We start from the raw sequence: 19,376 nt of genomic DNA, 5'->3' as shown, positions 1-19,376 counted from the left end.
TGACTGTCAGCCCCTTTCTTCAGTCCCCTGTGTTGTGCCCAGGAGGCTCTCGGGACCTCTGTTATGTTCTGATACCAAGGCAACCTTGCTGTTGGCTAGGCTGTGGCCAGGCATCTGCCAACTCAGGCAGGCTTTGCTGCAACCTCTGCCGGGCATGTCTTTCTGCAGAGCGGGGATGATGAGGACTACCAGCGCATCTACACCACAAAGATCAAGCCACGCCTGAGGTCAGAGGATGGAGTAGAAGGAGACCTTGGGGAGACCCAGAGCCGTACCATCACAGTGACCAGAAGGGTCACAGCCTACACTGTGGATGTGACCGGTCGGGAAGGAGTGAAGGACATTGACATCAGCAGCCCTGAGTTCATGATCAAGATACCAAGGCATGAAGTGACTGAAATCTCCAACACAGATGTGGAAATCCAGTCTGGGAAGACGGTGATCAGACTGCCCTCGGGATCGGGGGCAGCTTCTCCAACCACAGGCTCTGCCGTGGATATCCGGGCAGGTGCCATTTCTGCTTCAGGACCAGAGCTCGAGGGTGCTGGCCAATCACAATTCCAGGTCACTGTGCCTGGGATAAAGGTGGGAAGCCCCGACATCAATGTCAGTGTGAAAGGCTTGGACTCGGGTGGGAAAGGAGGGATCCATGTTCCAGGAGTGGACATTTCGTCTTCTCTTGGGACTGGCTCAGTAGAGGTACAGGGCCCATCCCTCCAGAGTGGTGATGCTGGGAAAATTAAAATTCCTACCATGAAGATGCCAAAATTTGGTGTCTCAGCAGGCACGGAGGGCCAGATTCCAGAGGCAGGGCTGAGTGTTTCTGCACCTGAATTCTCTGTGGGGCATAAGGGTGATAAGCCAGGTTTGACCATCGGTGGTAACATCCAGGCTCCTAGTCTGGAAGTCAGTTCCTCCTCTGTCAACACTGAGGGGCTTGGGGGGAAGCTGAAGGGTCCCCAAATCACTGGGCCATCACTTGAGAGTGACTTGGGTCTGAAAGGTACCAAGCTGCAGGGGATCATAGGAATGGATGCCTGTGCTTCCAAAATTGAGGGCAGCATCTCTGGTCCCAGTGTGGAAGTTGGAAGCCCTGATGTTGATGTTCATGGGCTAGGGGCCAAACTGAATATGCCCAAGATGAAAGTCCCTAAATTCTCTGCATCAGGTTCAAAGGGAGAGGGAGTTGGCATTGATGTGACACTGCCCACAGGCGAAGTGACCCTCCCTGGGGTCTCGGGGGATGTCAGTCAGCCTGAGATTGCTATTGGTGGGTTAGAAGGGAAGCTGAAGGGTGCTAAAGTCAAGACTCCTGAAATGATTGTCCAGAAACCTAAAATCTCCATGCAGGATGTGGACCTGAGCCTTGGGTCCTGTAAACTGAAAGGAGATATGAAGGTGTCTGCTCCTGAGGTGAAAGGTGATGCTAAAGGCCCTCAGGTGGCAGTTAAAGGCTCCAAAATGGGTATAGAGACACCAAACCTAGAGGGGACCTTGACAGGCCCCAAGCTCAGCAGCCCTTCTGGAAAAATAGGGACCTGTAAGATCTCCATGGCAGATGTAGACTTAAATGTAGCAGCGCCTAAAGGGAAAGGGGGTGTAGATGTCACGCTACCCAGAGTAGAAGGGAAAATCAAAGGTCCTGAAATTGATGTCCAAGGCCCCAAAATGGATATCAGTGCTCCAGATGTGGAAGTTCATGGCCCAGAATGGAACTTGAAAATGCCCAAGATGAAGATGCCCAAGTTCAGTGTCCCAGGAGTCAAAGGAGAAGGCCCAGATGTAGATGTGACTCTACCCAAAGGAGACATCAGTATTTCAGGGCCCAAGGTCAACATAGAAACCCCAAGTGCCAACATGGAGAGTCTGGGGGGCAAACTTACAGGCCCTGATATTAATCTGCCTGAAGTGAGTGTCAAGACTCCAAAGATTTCCATGCCTGATGTAGATCTACACGTCAAGGGCCCAAAGGTGAAGGGAGAGTATGATGTAACAACACCAAAGCTTGAGGGGGAGCTGAAAGGCCTCAAAGTGAACGCTGATGCCCCAGAAGTGAATGTTCATGGCCCAGACCTGAAGATGCCCAAGATGAAAATGCCCAAATTCAGTGTACCAGGATTCAAAGCAGAGGGCCCAGAAGTGGACGTGAACCTGCCTAAGGCAGATATAGACATTTCTGGGCCTAAGGTGGAGGTCAGTGCTCCAGATGTGAGCATCGAAGGACCGGAAGGGAAACTGAAAGGACCTAAGTTTAAGATGCCTGAAATGAACATCAGAGCTCCAAAGATCTCCATGCCAGATGTGGACTTACACTTAAAAGGCCCCAGCGTAAAGGGAGAATATGATGTCACAGTGTCAAGGGCTGAAGGTGAGATTAAAGTTCCTGATGTTGAACTTAAAAGTGCCAAAGTGGACATTGATGTCCCAAATGTGGATGTTCAAGGTCCTGAATGGCACATGAAGATGCCTAAGATAAAAATGCCCAAGTTTGGCATGCCAGGCTTCAAGGCAGAGAGTCCAGAAGTAGAGGTGAATCTCCCTAAGGCCAACATTGATGTCTCAGGACCCAAGGTAGATGTTAAAGCTCCAGATGTGAACATTGAAGGTCCTGAAGGAAAGCTGAAGGGTCCTAAGCTGAAGATGCCTGAGATGGATATCAAGGCCCCAAAGATCTCCATGCCTGATGTGGATTTGCATATGAAAGGTCCCAAAGTAAAAGGAGAGTTTGATGTCACAATGCCAAAGGTTGAAGGAGACTTGAAAGGCCCAAAAGTAGATGTCACTGCTCCAGATGTTGACGTTCATGGTCCTGATTGGAACTTGAAAATGCCAAAGATTAAAATGCCCAAATTCAGCATGCCTAGTCTCAAAGGAGAAGGCCCAGAGTTGGATGTGAACATGCCCAAGGCTGATATGGACATTTCTGTACCAAAGCTAGATATTAGTGCTCCAGATTTGAACCTTGAGGGACCAGAAGGGAAGTTGAAAGGCCCTAAGTTTAAGATGCCTGAGATGCATTTCAAGGCTCCAAAGATGTCTCTACCAGATGTGGACCTGGATCTCAAAGGACCCAAAATGAAAGGAAATCTAGACATGTCTGCACCAAAAATAGAGGGAGAGATGAAAGTTCCAGATGTGGACATCAAAGGTCCGAAGGTAGATATTAAAGCACCAGATGTGGAAGGTCAAGGCCCAGACTGGAGCCTGAAAATGCCAAAGATGAAAATGCCCAAGTTCAGTATGCCTACTCTCAAAGGTGAGGGTCCAGATGTGGATGTGAACCTGCCTAAGGCTAACATCGATGTCTCAGGACCTAAAGTTGACATTGAAACCCCAGATGTGAGCCTTGAGGGACCAGAAGGAAAGCTAAAGGGCCCCAAGTTTAAGATGCCTGACATGCACTTCAAGGCCCCAAAGATTTCAATGCCTGATGTGGACTTAAACTTGAAAGGCCCCAAAGTCAAGGGGGATATGGATGTGACAGTGCCCAAGCTAGAAGGTGAAATGAAAGTGCCAGATGTGGACATCAAAGGGCCTAACGTGGACATTAGTGCCCCAGATGTGGATGTTCATGGTCCAGACTGGCAACTGAAGATGCCCAAGATGAAAATGCCCAAGTTCAGCATGCCCGGTTTCAAAGCAGAGGGCCCAGAAGTGGATGTGAGCCTGCCCAAGGCTGACATTGATGTCTCAGGACCGAAAGTTGACATTGAGACCCCAGATGTGAGCATTGAGGGGCCAGAAGGGAAGCTGAAGGGTCCCAAGTTTAAGATGCCTGACATGCATTTCAAGGCTCCTAAGATCTCCATGCCTGATGTGGACTTGAATATTAAGGGGCCCAAAGGAAAAGCAGATATGGATGTATCATTGCCTGAGGTAGAGGGTGAAATAAAAGTGCCAGATGTGGACATTAAAGGGCCCAAAGTTGGCATTGATGCTCCAGATGTTGAAGTTCATGGCCCAGACTGGCACCTTAAGATGCCTAAAATGAAAATGCCTAAGTTCAGTATGCCTGGCTTCAAAGGAGAAGGTCCAGAGGTGGATATCCCTAAGGCCAACATTGATGTTTCAGGACCCAAGGTAGACATTGATGTTCCAGATGTAAATATTGAAGGCCCAGATGCAAAACTGAAAGGACCAAAATTTAAGATGCCAGAAATGAATATAAAGCCTCAGAAGATATCCATGCCAGATGTTAGCTTGAATTTGAAAGGCCCTAAAGTGAAAGGAGAATATGATGTCTCAGTTCCAAAAGTGGGAGGAGAAATAAAAGCTCCTGCTGTTGACGTCAAAGGCCCCAAAGTAGATGCACCGGATGTGGAAGTTCATGGTCCAGACTGGCACCTGAAGATGCCCAAGGTGAAAATGCCCAAGTTCAGCATGCCTGGCTTCAAAGGAGAGGGCCCTGAAGTGGATGTGAATCTTCAGAAGGCCAACATTGATGTCTCAGGACCCAAAGTGGACATTGATGTTCCAGATGTGAATATTGAAGCTCCAGAAGGGAAACTGAAGGGTCCCAAGTTCAAGATGCCGAGCATGAATATACAGACACACAAAATCTCTATGCCTGATGTTGGGCTTAATCTGAAAGGACCTAAACTGAAAAGTGATGTAGATGTTTCTCTTCCGAAAGTAGAAGGAGATTTGAAAGGTCCTGAAGTTGATGTTAAAGTCCCTAAGATGGATGTGGATGTTGGTGATATTGATATTGAATGTCCAGAAGGGAAACTGAAGGGCCCCAAGTTTAAGATGCCTGACATGCACTTCAAGGCCCCTAAGATCTCCATGCCTGATGTGGACTTACATTTGAAAGGCCCCAAAGTCAAAGGGGATATGGATGTGACTGTACCTAAGGTAGAAGGTGAAATGAAAGTTCCAGATGTGGATATCAAGGGCCCCAAAGTGGACATTAATGCCCCAGATGTGGATGTTCATGGGCCAGACTGGCACCTGAAGATGCCCAAGGTGAAAATGCCCAAGTTCAGCATGCCTGGCTTCAAAGGAGAGGGTCCAGATGTAGACGTGAATCTACCAAAGGCTGACATTGATGTCTCAGGGCCTAAGGTGGACATTGATACTCCTGACTTAGATATTGAAGGGCCAGAAGGAAAACTGAAAGGCTCCAAATTTAAGATGCCCAAGTTGAACATCAAGACTCCCAAGATCTCCATGCCAGATGTGGACTTGAATTTGAAGGGGCCCAAACTGAAAGGAGAGATAGATGCTTCTGTGCCAGAAATGGGGGCTGATCTCAGAGGTCATCAAATTGATGTCAAAGGCCCTAGTATGGAAGTGAAAGTGCCTGATGTTGACCTGGAATGTCCTGATGCAAAATTGAAAGGCCCCAAGTTTAAGATGCCTGACATGCACTTCAAGGCCCCAAAGATTTCCATGCCTGATGTGGACTTACACTTGAAAGGCCCCAAAGTCAAGGGGGATATGGATGTGACAATGCCCAAGCTAGAGGGAGAATTAAAAGGCCCCAGTGTGGATGTGGAAATGCCTGATGTTGACCTAGAATGTCCTGATGCAAAGTTGAAAGGCCCCAAGTTTAAGATGCCTGACATGCACTTCAAGGCCCCAAAGATTTCAATGCCTGATGTGGACTTACATTTGAAAGGCCCCAAAGTCAAGGGGGATATGGATGTGACAGTGCCCAAGCTAGAAGGTGAAATGAAAGTGCCAGATGTGGACATCAAAGGGCCTAATGTGGACATTAATGCCCCAGATGTGGATGTTCATGGTCCAGACTGGCACCTGAAGATGCCCAAGATGAAAATGCCCAAGTTCAGCATGCCCGGGTTCAAAGCAGAGGGCCCAGAAGTGGATGTGAGCCTGCCTAAGGCTGACATTGATGTCTCAGGACCGAAAGTTGACATTGAGACCCCAGATGTGAGCATTGAGGGGCCAGAAGGGAAGCTGAAGGGTCCCAAGTTTAAGATGCCTGACATGCATTTCAAGGCTCCTAAGATCTCCATGCCTGATGTGGACTTACACTTGAAAGGCCCTAAAGTCAAGGGGGATATGGATGTGACAGTGCCCAAACTGGAAGGAGAATTAAAAGGCCCCAGTGTGGATGTGGAAATGCCTGATGTTGACCTGGAATGTCCTGATGCAAAGTTGAAAGGCCCCAAGTTTAAGATGCCTGACATGCACTTCAAGGCCCCAAAGATTTCCATGCCTGATGTGGACTTACACTTGAAAGGCCCCAAAGTCAAGGGGGATATGGATGTGACAATGCCCAAGCTAGAGGGAGAATTAAAAGGCCCCAGTGTGGATGTGGAAATGCCTGATGTTGACCTAGAATGTCCTGATGCAAAGTTGAAAGGCCCCAAGTTTAAGATGCCTGACATGCACTTCAAGGCCCCAAAGATTTCAATGCCTGATGTGGATTTACATTTGAAAGGCCCCAAAGTCAAGGGGGATATGGATGTGACAGTGCCCAAGCTAGAAGGTGAAATGAAAGTGCCAGATGTGGACATCAAAGGGCCTAATGTGGACATTAATGCCCCAGATGTGGATGTTCATGGTCCAGACTGGCACCTGAAGATGCCCAAGATGAAAATGCCCAAGTTCAGCATGCCTGGCTTCAAAGGAGAAGGCCCAGAAGTGGATGTGAACTTGCCCAAGGCTGACATTGATGTCTCAGGACCCAAGGTGGATGTTGATGTCCCTGATGTGAGCATTGAAGGACCAGAAGGGAAGCTGAAGGGTCCCAAGTTTAAGATGCCTGACATGCATTTCAAGGCCCCTAAGATCTCTATGCCTGATGTTGATTTCAACTTAAAGGGTCCTAAAATCAAAGGAGATATTGATGTTTCAGTCCCAAAGATTGAGGGAGAACTACAGGGTCCAGAACTGGATGTCAAGGGCCCCAAATTGGACGCCGACATGCCAGAAGTAGCTGTGGAAGGCCCAGAAGGTAAATGGAAAAGTCCTAAATTCAAGATGCCAGACATGCACTTTAAAGCTCCCAAAATCTCCATGCCAGACATTGACCTTCACTTAAAGGGTCCGAAGATAAAGGGAGAAGTTGATGTAGATGTTCCCAAATTGGAAGGAGATATCAAAGGGCCAAATGTGGACCTGAGTGGGCCAGACATTGAGATTGAAGGACCAGAAGGAAAATTGAAAGGTCCTAAGTTCAAGATGCCTGAAATGAACATCAAAGCCCCCAAGATCTCCATGCCTGATTTGCATCTTAAGGGTCCCAAACTAAAGGGAGATGTGGATGTGTCCTTGCCCAAAGTGGAAGGTGACCTCAAGGGCCCAGAGGTTGACATCAAAGGCCCCAAAGTGGACATTAGTGCTCCAGATGTGGATGTTCAGGGCCCAGACTGGCACCTGAAGATGCCCAAGATGAAAATGCCCAAGTTCAGCATGCCTGGCTTCAAAGGAGAGGGCCCAGAAGTGGATGTGAGCCTGCCCAAGGCTGACATTGATGTCTCAGGACCCAAGGTGGACATTGAAGGCCCTGATGTAAACATTGAAGGACCAGAAGGAAAGTTGAAAGGTCCTAAGTTCAAGATGCCTGAGATGAACATCAAAGCCCCCAAGATCTCCATGCCGGACATTGATCTCAACCTGAAAGGTCCCAAAGTAAAGGGTGACGTGGATGTGTCTCTGCCCAAAGTGGAAGGTGAGATCAAAGTTCCTGAAGTTGACATCAAAGGCCCCAAAGTGGACATTGATGTTCCAGATGTGGATGTTCATGGTCCAGACTGGCACCTGAAGATGCCCAAAATAAAAATGCCCAAGTTCAGCATGCCTGGCTTCAAAGGAGAGGGCCCAGAAGTGGATGTGAACCTGCCCAAGGCTGACATTGATGTCTCAGGACCCAAGGTGGACATTGATGTTCCAGATGTGAATATTGAAGGTCCAGATGCAAAACTGAAGGGCCCCAAGTTCAAGATGCCTGAAATGAACATCAAAGCCCCCAAGATCTCCATGCCTGATTTGCATCTTAAGGGTCCCAAACTAAAGGGAGATGTGGATGTGTCCTTGCCCAAAGTGGAAGGTGACCTCAAGGGCCCAGAGGTTGACATCAAAGGCCCCAAAGTGGACATTAGTGCTCCAGATGTGGATGTTCAGGGCCCAGACTGGCACCTGAAGATGCCCAAGATGAAAATGCCCAAGTTCAGCATGCCTGGCTTCAAAGGAGAGGGCCCAGAAGTGGATGTGAACCTGCCCAAGGCTGACATTGATGTCTCAGGACCCAAGGTGGACATTGAAGGCCCTGATGTAAACATTGAAGGACCAGAGGGAAAGTTGAAAGGTCCTAAGTTCAAGATGCCTGAAATGAACATCAAAGCCCCCAAGATCTCCATGCCTGATATTGATCTCAATCTGAAAGGTCCCAAAGTGAAGGGTGATATGGACGTGTCTCTGCCCAAAGTGGAAGGGGAGATTAAAGTTCCTGAAGTTGACATCAAAGGCCCCAAAGTGGACATTGATGTTCCAGATGTGGATGTTCATGGTCCAGACTGGCACCTGAAGATGCCCAAGGTGAAAATGCCCAAGTTCAGCATGCCTGGCTTCAAAGGAGAGGGCCCTGAAGTGGATGTGAGCCTGCCGAAGGCTGACATTGATGTCTCAGGACCCAAGGTGGACATTGATGTTCCAGATGTGAATATTGAAGGTCCAGATGCAAAACTGAAGGGTCCTAAATTCAAGATGCCAGAGATGAACATCAAGGCTCCTAAGATCTCAATGCCTGATTTGGACCTTAATCTTAAAGGCCCCAAAGTGAAAGGGGATGTGGATGTTTCACTTCCAAATGTAGAGGGTGATTTGAAAGGGCCTTCTCTTGACATAAAGGGTCCAAAATTAAATGTAAATGCTCCAGATATGGACATTCATGGTCCTGAGGGCAAATTAAAAGGTCCCAAACTGAAAATGCCTGACATGCATGTAAACATGCCCAAGATCTCCATGCCTGAAATTGACTTGAATTTAAAGGGCTCAAAGCTTAAGGGAGATGTTGATATCTCTGGACCCAAACTGGAGGGTGACATTAAAACTCCCAAGTTGGATGTGAAGGGCCCAGAAGTGGACATTTCCGCTCCCAAGGTTAATATTGAAGGAAAATCAAAGAAATCTCGTTTTAAGCTTCCTAAATTTAATTTTTCTGGGTCCAAAGTTCAGACACCTGACATGGATGTCAAAGTTAAAAAGCCAGATGTTGATGTAACAGCTCCAAAAGTTGATATTAATGCTCCAGAAGTTGAAGTCCAAGGCAAAGTGAAAGGATCCAAGTTTAAAATGCCTTTCCTGAGTATTTCATCTCCCAAAGTTTCTATGCCTGATGTGGAGCTAAATTTGAAAGGTCCTAAAGTTAAAGGAGACTTAGATGTAGCAGGCCCAAATTTAGAAGGAGACTTTAAGAGTCCCAACGTGGATATTAAAGCACCAGAAGTTCATCTTAATGCACCTGATGTGGATGTTCATGGTCCAGAATGGAATCTGAAGATGCCCAAGATGAAAATGCCCAAATTCAGTGTGTCTGGTTCCAAAGCAGAAGGGCCTGATGTGGCTATGGATTTACCAAAAGGAGACATCAATATAGAAGGTCCCAGTGTGAATATTGAGGGCCCAGAACTCAATGTGGAATGTCCAGAGGGAAGCTTAAAAGGCCCCAAATTTAAGATGCCTGAAATGAACATCAAAACCCCCAAGATCTCTATGCCTGACATTGACTTAAACCTGAAAGGTCCCAAGGTAAAAGGAGATGTAGATGTTTCTCTTCCCAAACTTGAAGGGGATCTTAAAGGGCCAAAGGTTGACATCAAAGGCCCCAAAGTGGACATTAATGCTCCAGATGTGGATGTTCATGGTCCAGACTGGCATCTGAAGATGCCCAAGGTGAAAATGCCAAAATTTAGCATGCCTGGCTTCAAAGGAGAGGGCCCTGAGGTGGATGTGAACCTGCCGAAGGCTGACATTGATGTCTCAGGACCCAAGGTGGACATTGATGTTCCAGATGTGAATATTGAAGGTCCAGATGCAAAACTGAAGGGTCCCAAGTTCAAGATGCCTGAGATGAACATCAAAGCTCCTAAGATCTCCATGCCTGACTTTGATCTGAATCTGAAAGGTCCAAAATTGAAAGGAGATGTGGATGTGTCCTTGCCCAAAATGGAAGGTGACCTCAAGGGCCCAGAGGTGGATATTACAGGCCCTAAACTGGACATTGACATTCCTGATGTTAGCATTGAAGGTCCAGAGGGCAAACTGAAGGGTCCCAAGTTTAAGATGCCTGAGATGAACATCAAAGCCCCCAAGATCTCCATGCCGGACATTGATCTCAACCTGAAAGGTCCCAAAGTAAAGGGTGACGTGGATGTGTCTCTGCCCAAAGTGGAAGGTGAGATCAAAGTTCCTGAAGTTGACATCAAAGGCCCCAAAGTGGACATTGATGTTCCAGATGTGGATGTTCATGGTCCAGACTGGCACCTGAAGATGCCCAAAATAAAAATGCCCAAGTTCAGCATGCCTGGCTTCAAAGGAGAGGGCCCAGAAGTGGATGTGAACCTGCCCAAGGCTGACATTGATGTCTCAGGACCCAAGGTGGACATTGATGTTCCAGATGTGAATATTGAAGGTCCAGATGCAAAACTGAAGGGCCCCAAGTTCAAGATGCCTGAAATGAACATCAAAGCCCCCAAGATCTCCATGCCTGATTTGCATCTTAAGGGTCCCAAACTAAAGGGAGATGTGGATGTGTCCTTGCCCAAAGTGGAAGGTGACCTCAAGGGCCCAGAGGTTGACATCAAAGGCCCCAAAGTGGACATTAGTGCTCCAGATGTGGATGTTCAGGGCCCAGACTGGCACCTGAAGATGCCCAAGATGAAAATGCCCAAGTTCAGCATGCCTGGCTTCAAAGGAGAGGGCCCAGAAGTGGATGTGAGCCTGCCCAAGGCTGACATTGATGTCTCAGGACCCAAGGTGGACATTGAAGGCCCTGATGTAAACATTGAAGGACCAGAAGGAAAGTTGAAAGGTCCTAAGTTCAAGATGCCTGAGATGAACATCAAAGCCCCCAAGATCTCCATGCCGGACATTGATCTCAACCTGAAAGGTCCCAAAGTAAAGGGTGACGTGGATGTGTCTCTGCCCAAAGTGGAAGGTGAGATCAAAGTTCCTGAAGTTGACATCAAAGGCCCCAAAGTGGACATTGATGTTCCAGATGTGGATGTTCATGGTCCAGACTGGCACCTGAAGATGCCCAAAATAAAAATGCCCAAGTTCAGCATGCCTGGCTTCAAAGGAGAGGGCCCAGAAGTGGATGTGAGCCTGCCCAAGGCTGACATTGATGTCTCAGGACCCAAGGTGGACATTGATGTTCCAGATGTGAATATTGAAGGTCCAGATGCAAAACTGAAGGGCCCCAAGTTCAAGATGCCTGAAATGAACATCAAAGCCCCCAAGATCTCCATGCCTGATTTGCATCTTAAGGGTCCCAAACTAAAGGGAGATGTGGATGTGTCCTTGCCCAAAGTGGAAGGTGACCTCAAGGGCCCAGAGGTTGACATTAAAGGCCCAAAAGTCGACATAGATGTTCCAGATGTGGATGTTCATGGTCCAGACTGGCACCTGAAGATGCCCAAGGTGAAAATGCCCAAGTTCAGCATGCCTGGCTTCAAAGGAGAGGGCCCTGAAGTGGATGTGAACCTGCCCAAGGCTGATATTGATGTCTCAGGACCCAAGGTGGACATTGACACTCCTGACATTGACATTCATGGCCCAGAAGGAAAACTAAAGGGCCCCAAGTTTAAAATGCCTGATCTTCACCTCAAGGCACCCAAGATCTCCATGCCTGATATTGACTTAAACTTAAAAGGTCCCAAAGTAAAGGGTGATGTGGACGTGTCTCTGCCCAAAGTGGAAGGTGAGATCAAAGTTCCTGAAGTTGACATCAAAGGCCCCAAAGTGGACATTGATGTTCCAGATGTGGATGTTCATGGTCCAGACTGGCACCTGAAGATGCCCAAGGTGAAAATGCCCAAGTTCAGCATGCCTGGCTTCAAAGGAGAGGGCCCTGAAGTGGATGTGAGCCTACCGAAGGCTGACATTGATGTCTCAGGACCCAAGGTGGACATTGATGTTCCAGATGTGAATATTGAAGGTCCAGATGCAAAACTGAAGGGTCCTAAGTTCAAGATGCCTGAGATGAACATCAAAGCCCCAAAGATCTCCATGCCTGACTTTGATTTGCATCTGAAAGGTCCTAAACTGAAGGGAGATGTGGATGCTTCCTTGCCTAAAATGGAAGGTGAACTAAAGGGCCCTGGAATTGATATCAAGGGCCCCAGTGTGGATATTGACACTCCTGATGTCAATATCGAAGGTCCAGAAGGAAAATTAAAGGGACCCAAATTTAAAATGCCAGACATGCATATTAAAGCTCCCAAGATTTCCATGCCTGACTTTGACTTAAACCTTAAAGGACCCAAGGTAAAAGGAGATGTGGACCTTGCATTGCCTAAGTTGGAAGGTGATCTCAGAGGGCCAGAGATAGACATTGAGGGTCCTGAAGGAAAACTCAAAGGCCCCAAATTTAAAATGCCAGATGTCCATTTCAAAACCCCACAAATTTCAATGAGTGACATTGATTTGAACATGAAGGGACCTAAGATAAAGGGAGATTTGGACATTTCGGTTCCTAAACCAGAAGGGGATTTGAAAGGTCCCAAAGTGGATGTCAAAGGCCCTCAACTGGACATTGACACTCCTGACATTCATGGCCCAGAAGGGAAACTGAAGGGCCCCAAGTTTAAAATGCCTGATCTCCACCTCAAGGCACCCAAGATCTCAATGCCAGAAGTTGACCTGAATCTGAAAGGGCCAAAGGTGAAGGGAGATGTAGATGTTTCTCTGCCCAAAGTGGAAGGAGACCTCAAAGGTCCTGAAGTTGATATCAAAGGCCCCAAAGTGGACATTGATGTTCCAGATGTGGATGTTCATGGTCCAGACTGGCACCTGAAGATGCCCAAGGTGAAAATGCCCAAGTTCAGCATGCCTGGCTTCAAAGGAGAGGGTCCTGAAGTGGATGTGAGCCTGCCGAAGGCTGACATTGATGTCTCAGGACCCAAGGTGGACGTTGATGTTCCAGATGTGAATATTGAAGGTCCAGATGCAAAACTTAAGGGCCCCAAGTTCAAGATGCCTGAGATGAACATCAAAGCCCCCAAGATCTCCATGCCGGACATTGATCTCAACCTGAAAGGTCCCAAAGTAAAGGGTGACGTGGATGTGTCTCTGCCCAAAGTGGAAGGTGAGATCAAAGTTCCTGAAGTTGACATCAAAGGCCCCAAAGTGGACATTGATGTTCCAGATGTGGATGTTCATGGTCCAGACTGGCACCTGAAGATGCCCAAAATAAAAATGCCCAAGTTCAGCATGCCTGGCTTCAAAGGAGAGGGCCCAGAAGTGGATGTGAACCTGCCCAAGGCTGACATTGATGTCTCAGGACCCAAGGTGGACATTGATGTTCCAGATGTGAATATTGAAGGTCCAGATGCAAAACTGAAGGGCCCCAAGTTCAAGATGCCTGAGATTAACATCAAGGCTCCAAAGATCTCTATGCCTGATGTAGATCTGGAGTTAAAAGGACCCAAAGTAAAAGGAGACTTTGACATGTCCATTCCTAAGATTGAAGGTAGTCTCAAAGGTCCTGAAGTAGACCTGAAAGGTCCAGGTCTAGATTTTGAAGGCCCTGATGCTAAACTAAGTGGCCCTAACTTGAAGATGCCATCACTGGATGTATCTGCTCCTAAAGTAACTGGACCTGATGTTAATTTGCACCTGAAGACACCAAAAATTGGAGTTTCTGGGCCTAAGTTAGGAGGTGGTGAAGTGGACCTCAAGGGGCCCAAAGTTGATTTAGAAACTCCAAGCCTAGATGTCCACATGGAGAGCCCAGATATTAATATCGAGGGGCCGGATGTTAAAATTCCAAAGTTTAAGAAACCCAAGTTTGGATTTGGTGCCAAAAGCCCTAAAGCTGACATCAAGACACCATCAGTTGATGTGACTGTCCCTGAAGCAGAGCTGAGTGTTGAGACTCCTGAAGTAAGCATTGGTGGAAAAGGCAAGAAAAGCAAGTTTAAAATGCCTAAAATTCACATGAGTGGTCCTAAAGTTAAGGCCAAAAAGCAGGGATTTGATTTGAACGTTCCTGGAGGCGAGATTGATGCCAGTCTCAAGACTCCTGAAGTGGATGTCGGTGTTGCCGGGCCTGATGCTACACTCAAAGTTGATGTAAAGTCTCCCAAAGTCAAAAAAACCATGTTTGGGAAAATGTACTTCCCAGATGTAGAATTTGACATTAAGTCACCTAAATTTAAAGCAGAGGCTTCTCTACCTAGCCCCAAGCTTGAGGGTGAAATCAAGGTACCTGATCTGGATATTTCTTCACCAGGGATTAATGTGGAAGCTCCTGATATCCATGTGAAGGCTCCCAAGTTCAAGGTGCCAGGCGTGGATGTCTCAGGGCCAAAGATAGAGGGCAACTTGAAAGGTCCTAAGGTTCAGGCAAACTTGGACACACCTGACATCAATATTGAAGGCTCTGATGCCAAAATCAAAGCACCCTCGTTCAGTGTTTCTGCTCCTCAAGTCTCCATACCTGATGTGAATGTTAAGTTGAAAGGACCAAAGATAAAGGGTGATGCTCCCAGTGTGGGACTGGAAGGACCTGACGTAGATTTGCAAGGTCCAGAAGGAAAAATCAAGTTCCCTAAGTTTTCACTGCCCAAGATCAGTGCCCCTGGTGTGAAAATGGAAGGTGGAGGCACTGAGATCTGTGCCCAGATGCCCTCTCTTGAAGGAGGCTTGAATTTTGAAGGGCCTGATATGTCTCTGAAAGGCCCAGGAGTGGACTTGCCTTCGGTGGACCTCTCTATGCCAAAAGTTTCTGGGCCTGATCTTGACCTGAACTTGAAAGGACCAAGTTTGAAGGGAGATCTGGATGCATCCAGTCCCAGCATGAAGCTGCATGCCCCGGGTTTTGACCTCAAAGGTGTTGGTGGAAAAGTACAGATAGGAGGGGATGGTGTGAAAATGTCAGGGATTGATGCCACAACAGCACTCAATGTGGGGGCACCAGATGTGACACTGAAGGAACCAAGCCTACAGGGAGATCTGGCTATGTCTGGGGACATCAAGTGCCCTAAAATATCTGTGGGTGCTCCCGATCTCAGCTTGGAGGCCTCAGAAGGTGGTGTCAAACTTCCCCACATGAAGCTGCCTCAGTTCGGCATCTCCACTCCGGGGTCCGACTTGGACATTAACATCAAGGGGCCACAAGTTTGTGGAGAACTAAGGGGGCCAGGGATGGATGTGAACCTGAAGGGGCCCCAGATCTCAGCTCCAAGCGTGGACTTCAACATGGAAGGACCAAAAGTGAAGGGGGGCTTCGGGGCCGCTGGTGAATTAAAAGGCCCAACAGTTGGGGGAAGCCTTCTGGGTGTCAGTGTTCAAGGCCTAGAAGGAAATCTCCAAATGCCTGGAATTAAGGCTTCTGGGTGTGATGTGAAACTCCCAACGGGGCAGCTTTCTGGTCCTGAAATTAAAGGAGATCTGAAAGGCTCAGGTATAGGTCTCCATGGGGCTGTCCCTGATATCAGTGTCAAAGGGCCTTCCTTTAACACAGCATCTCCTGAGTCAGATTTTGGTGTCAGCTTGAAGGGCCCCAAAGTCAAAGGAGGTATAGATGTTTCAGGGGGTGTCGGTGTCCCAGATATCAACCTGGGTGAAGGGCATATGAGTGTCAAAGGCTCTGGGGCTGAGTGGAAGGGACCCCAAGTCTCCTCCTCTCTAAACTTGGATACATCTAAACTTGCTGGGAACCTTCATTTCTCAGGACCAAAGATAGAAGGAGGTGTGAAAGGAGGCCAGATTGGACTCCAAGGTCCTGGGCTGAGTGTGTCTGGGCCTCAAGGTCACTTGGAAAGTGGATCTGGAAAAGTAACATTCCCCAAGATGAAGATCCCCAAATTTACCTTCTCTGGCCGTGAGCTCATTGGCAGAGAAGTAGGGGTGGATGTTAATTTCCCTAAAGTAGAGGCCAATGTGCAGGCTGGTGCAGGAGAAGGCGAGTGGGAAGAGTCTGAAGTAAAACTTAAAAAATCCAAAATCAAAATGCCCAAGTTTAATTTTTCCAAACCTAAAGGGAAAGGCAGTGTTACCGGCTCACCAGAAGCATCCATTTCTGGGTCCAAAGGGGACCTGAAGAGCTCAAAGGCCAGCTTGGGATCTCTGGAAGGAGAAGCAGACGCTGAAGCATCTTCACCAAAAGGCAAATTCTCCCTCTTTAAAAGTAAGAAGCCAAGACACCGCTCCAACTCTTTCAGTGATGAGAGGGAGTTCTCGGCGCCTTCCACCCCAACCGGGACTTTGGAGTTTGCAGGTGGAGAAGCTAAAGGCAAACACGGGAAGCTGAAATTTGGTACCTTTGGTGGGTTGGGGTCAAAGAGCAAAGGTCATTATGAGGTGACTGGGAGTGATGATGAGGCAGTCAAGTTACAGGGAAGTGGAGTGTCCTTGGCCTCAAAGAAGTCCCGGCTGTCTTCCTCCTCTAGTAACGACAGTGGGACTAAGGTTGGCATCCAGCTTCCTGAGGTAGAACTATCAATTTCCACAAAGAAAGAGTAGTGGGCCTTGTTTGTGTGTACATATATATATAAGACTGCATCAGCCTGGGTGTGTTTGTATATAAACTCCAAAGAGAAACACCCCAACAGCCTCAGCAATAATGCAAAGATCTTGCCTCTATCAGTGGCAAGGGCTGACAAACCAAGGGCCTCTAGGCCCCTGGGACTCTGCAGCTAGGTAAAGACTTCTAAATTCATCTGGCCCATGTGCAAAGTCAACAGTATTTGCCTTAAGATTTCAGTTTTTTGTTTCTTATTTTTTCTTTTCTTTCTTTCTTTTTTTTTGCATTGAACGCTGAGAGCTCGTGTTTACTAAGCAAGCTTCTGTGTTTATCATCCTTATTTTTACTGAACATTGTTAGTACCTGGGTAATGGAAACCCATTTTTTTTCATTGTAATGACTTTGGGGGCTTCTGTGAGTAAGGGAGGGTGAGATAAAAGGTTGCAGGTCTTCATTGCTCGGAAGGTTGGATGTGTACAAATAGCAGCACGCTGACATGGCTCAGAGGAGGTGGTAGCCAGTGGGTGGTGGTTCTCAAATATCTGTAGCATGACTTTTAATCCCCAGGTGTGTTAGTCCCAGCCTAGTCTGGTACTCAAGGTGAGAGGGGGATTTGAATCTGTTTGCAAACTGTCCAACCCACCAGGTCAATGTGAAGGGCTTCCATTCTGGGCTTGGTAAGAAAAGTGTTCATTCATGACTGCCATGTTCTGGGAAAAACTCTGATTTCTTTTAACAAATGTCATCGTGATAAAGGAAATGTCTGGCACTTTAATGGCAAATTAATTGAGAATGTAAGAAAGTTGATGCTGTACAAGGCAAATAAAGCCATTTATTAACCCTGATGGTATCCTGCTCTTGCATTCTGTGTTGGGGGGCTGAAGCTAAGGGAGGCTGTACATATAGCCCTCACTAGTCAGACTTGATCCACCCAGTGACATTGCTAGTTTTAGGCATGATCTCTGCACAGGTACCAGAAGGAAGTCCTTGCTTCTTGATGCTCATGGGAGATTGGCTGCCTCACTGCTGAGCAATCAAGAGTGGCTATAACTCATTAGAGAATATTTACCTTAGCATGAGCAAGGCCTTAAAAGGGGGTTGGGGGTGGGGCTGAGGATGTAATTCAGTTCACAGAGTGTGTGCGTGGCTGGTGTGCATGAGAGCCTGGGTTAAGTCCTCAGAAACTCATAAGACCCAGTGTGGTGGTTCTCAACTGCAATCCCAGCACATGGAGGTGGAGGCAGAAGGATTTTTTTTTATATATATTTTTGAGATAGGAATTTTGTATTTTGAGATACACTGTAGCCAAGTATCTGAGGCTGTCCTGGAACTCACTATATAGTATGAGGTGGCCTTGAATTTGAGACAATCTTTCTGTTTCAGCAGCTTGATTGTTGGGCTTACAAGTGTGAACCATCACATCCAGAGATGGGGTCTCCCCATGCACACTGTTGGGAAGATAACCACTGGGATGTTAAGATTCCCTGGGTAGAGCTACCCAAGTTGTCCAATTGTACATCAATTCATTTGTTCTTTCTCTGTTGTAATTGCATTCAGAGTTAACTATACATTAAAAAAAGGATAATTTGGACGAGTGAGGTGGCTCAGTGGTGATTGCTGTGAAGCCTGATGACCTGAGTTTGATCCCTGGGACCCACAGGTAGAAGGAGAGAACTGACTCCTGCAGATTGTTCTTTGACTTTCAGGTGTGCATGCACACATGCACACACACACACACACACACACACACACACACACACACACAAAATGTGAGAAGGGGGTTAAATTTAAAAAAGGAAAAACAAAGATAATTTCCTTGGGGAAACATAAAATTTTCTCATTTTTGCAAAGCGCCACAGGGACTGGAAGATATTGCAGAGTTCCCAGGATCCTCAAAAGAGTACTGGCCTGGGAGTCACTGGGATTAATCTCTCATGTTGGGTCCATTAGGGTCCATTGTGAGCCTCTCTTTTCTCCCTGGTAATGTGGATAAGTCTGTAGGTTCTCGCTGCTTCCTACCGTCTATGATCTCTTTGGAAGCAGGCTGGAGAGTTAGGTGGATGGGTCGGTTTGGGTGAAAAGCAAGGTAATACTGAGTAATTATTTTCCTGTGTGGCAGGGAATTGTCTGAAATGTTTTGAGCAGAAGTGTCAGTGTTGAAGTATAGCCAAGTCTCCAGCCTCCTGACCAGAATGGGCAGCCCCTACCAGGGCTTGTACGAGGCTAATGCACACATCTCATTTCAGAGTGCCATCTGAACTATGAAGTTAGGAAATGCAACCCAGGAGACTCAGCTAAGCATGCAACTGAGGATGCTGGTTCCTCCTCCATCCTTCCTTCCTTCCATCACTGCCCCCCCCCCCGCCGCCCCCAGGGTCTCAATATGTAGCCCTGACTAGCCTGGAACTCATTATGTAGATCAGGCTGGCCTCAAACTCAGAGATCTGCCTGCCTCTGCATCCCGAGTGCTGGGATTAAAGGTATGTGCCATCATGCCTGGCACATAGTCTCCAATTCTTTTTTTTTTTTTTTTTTTTTTTTTTTTTTTTTTTTTGGTTTTTCGAGACAGGGTTTCTCTGTGTAGCTTTGCGCCTCTCCTGGAACTCACTTGGTAGCCCAGGCTGGCCTCGAACTCACAGAGATCCGCCTGGCTCTGCCTCCCGAGTGCTGGGATTAAAGGCGTGCGCCACCACCGCCCGGCTTAGTCTCTAATTCTTAAATG

The 19,376-nt window shown here is 47.4% G+C and overlaps 1 protein-coding gene across 2 annotated transcripts in view; it reads left to right on the top strand.

Moving 5' to 3' along the window:
- Ahnak (AHNAK nucleoprotein) overlaps positions 1 to 19,376 on the top strand; it is an 89,838-nt gene that overhangs the window by 12,852 nt on the left and 57,610 nt on the right. Inside the window, exon 5 of one of the 2 annotated variants that reach the window (XM_059261131.1) lies at positions 169 to 17,499. The exons of the other annotated variant lie outside the window; for it this stretch is intronic. Within the exon in view, the coding sequence (XP_059117114.1) occupies positions 169 to 16,653 (16,485 nt within the window). The 3' untranslated portion in view covers positions 16,654 to 17,499. Of the gene's footprint in view, positions 1 to 168; positions 17,500 to 19,376 lie in introns of those variants that run through there. 2 annotated transcript variants of the gene reach the window in all.

This window comes from Peromyscus eremicus, chromosome 1, assembly GCF_949786415.1.
Source record: "Peromyscus eremicus chromosome 1, PerEre_H2_v1, whole genome shotgun sequence".
Lineage (NCBI taxonomy): Eukaryota > Metazoa > Chordata > Mammalia > Rodentia > Cricetidae > Peromyscus > Peromyscus eremicus.
The sequence above is the reverse complement of the archived record's forward strand: the minus strand, read 5'-3'. Positions and strand labels throughout refer to the sequence as shown.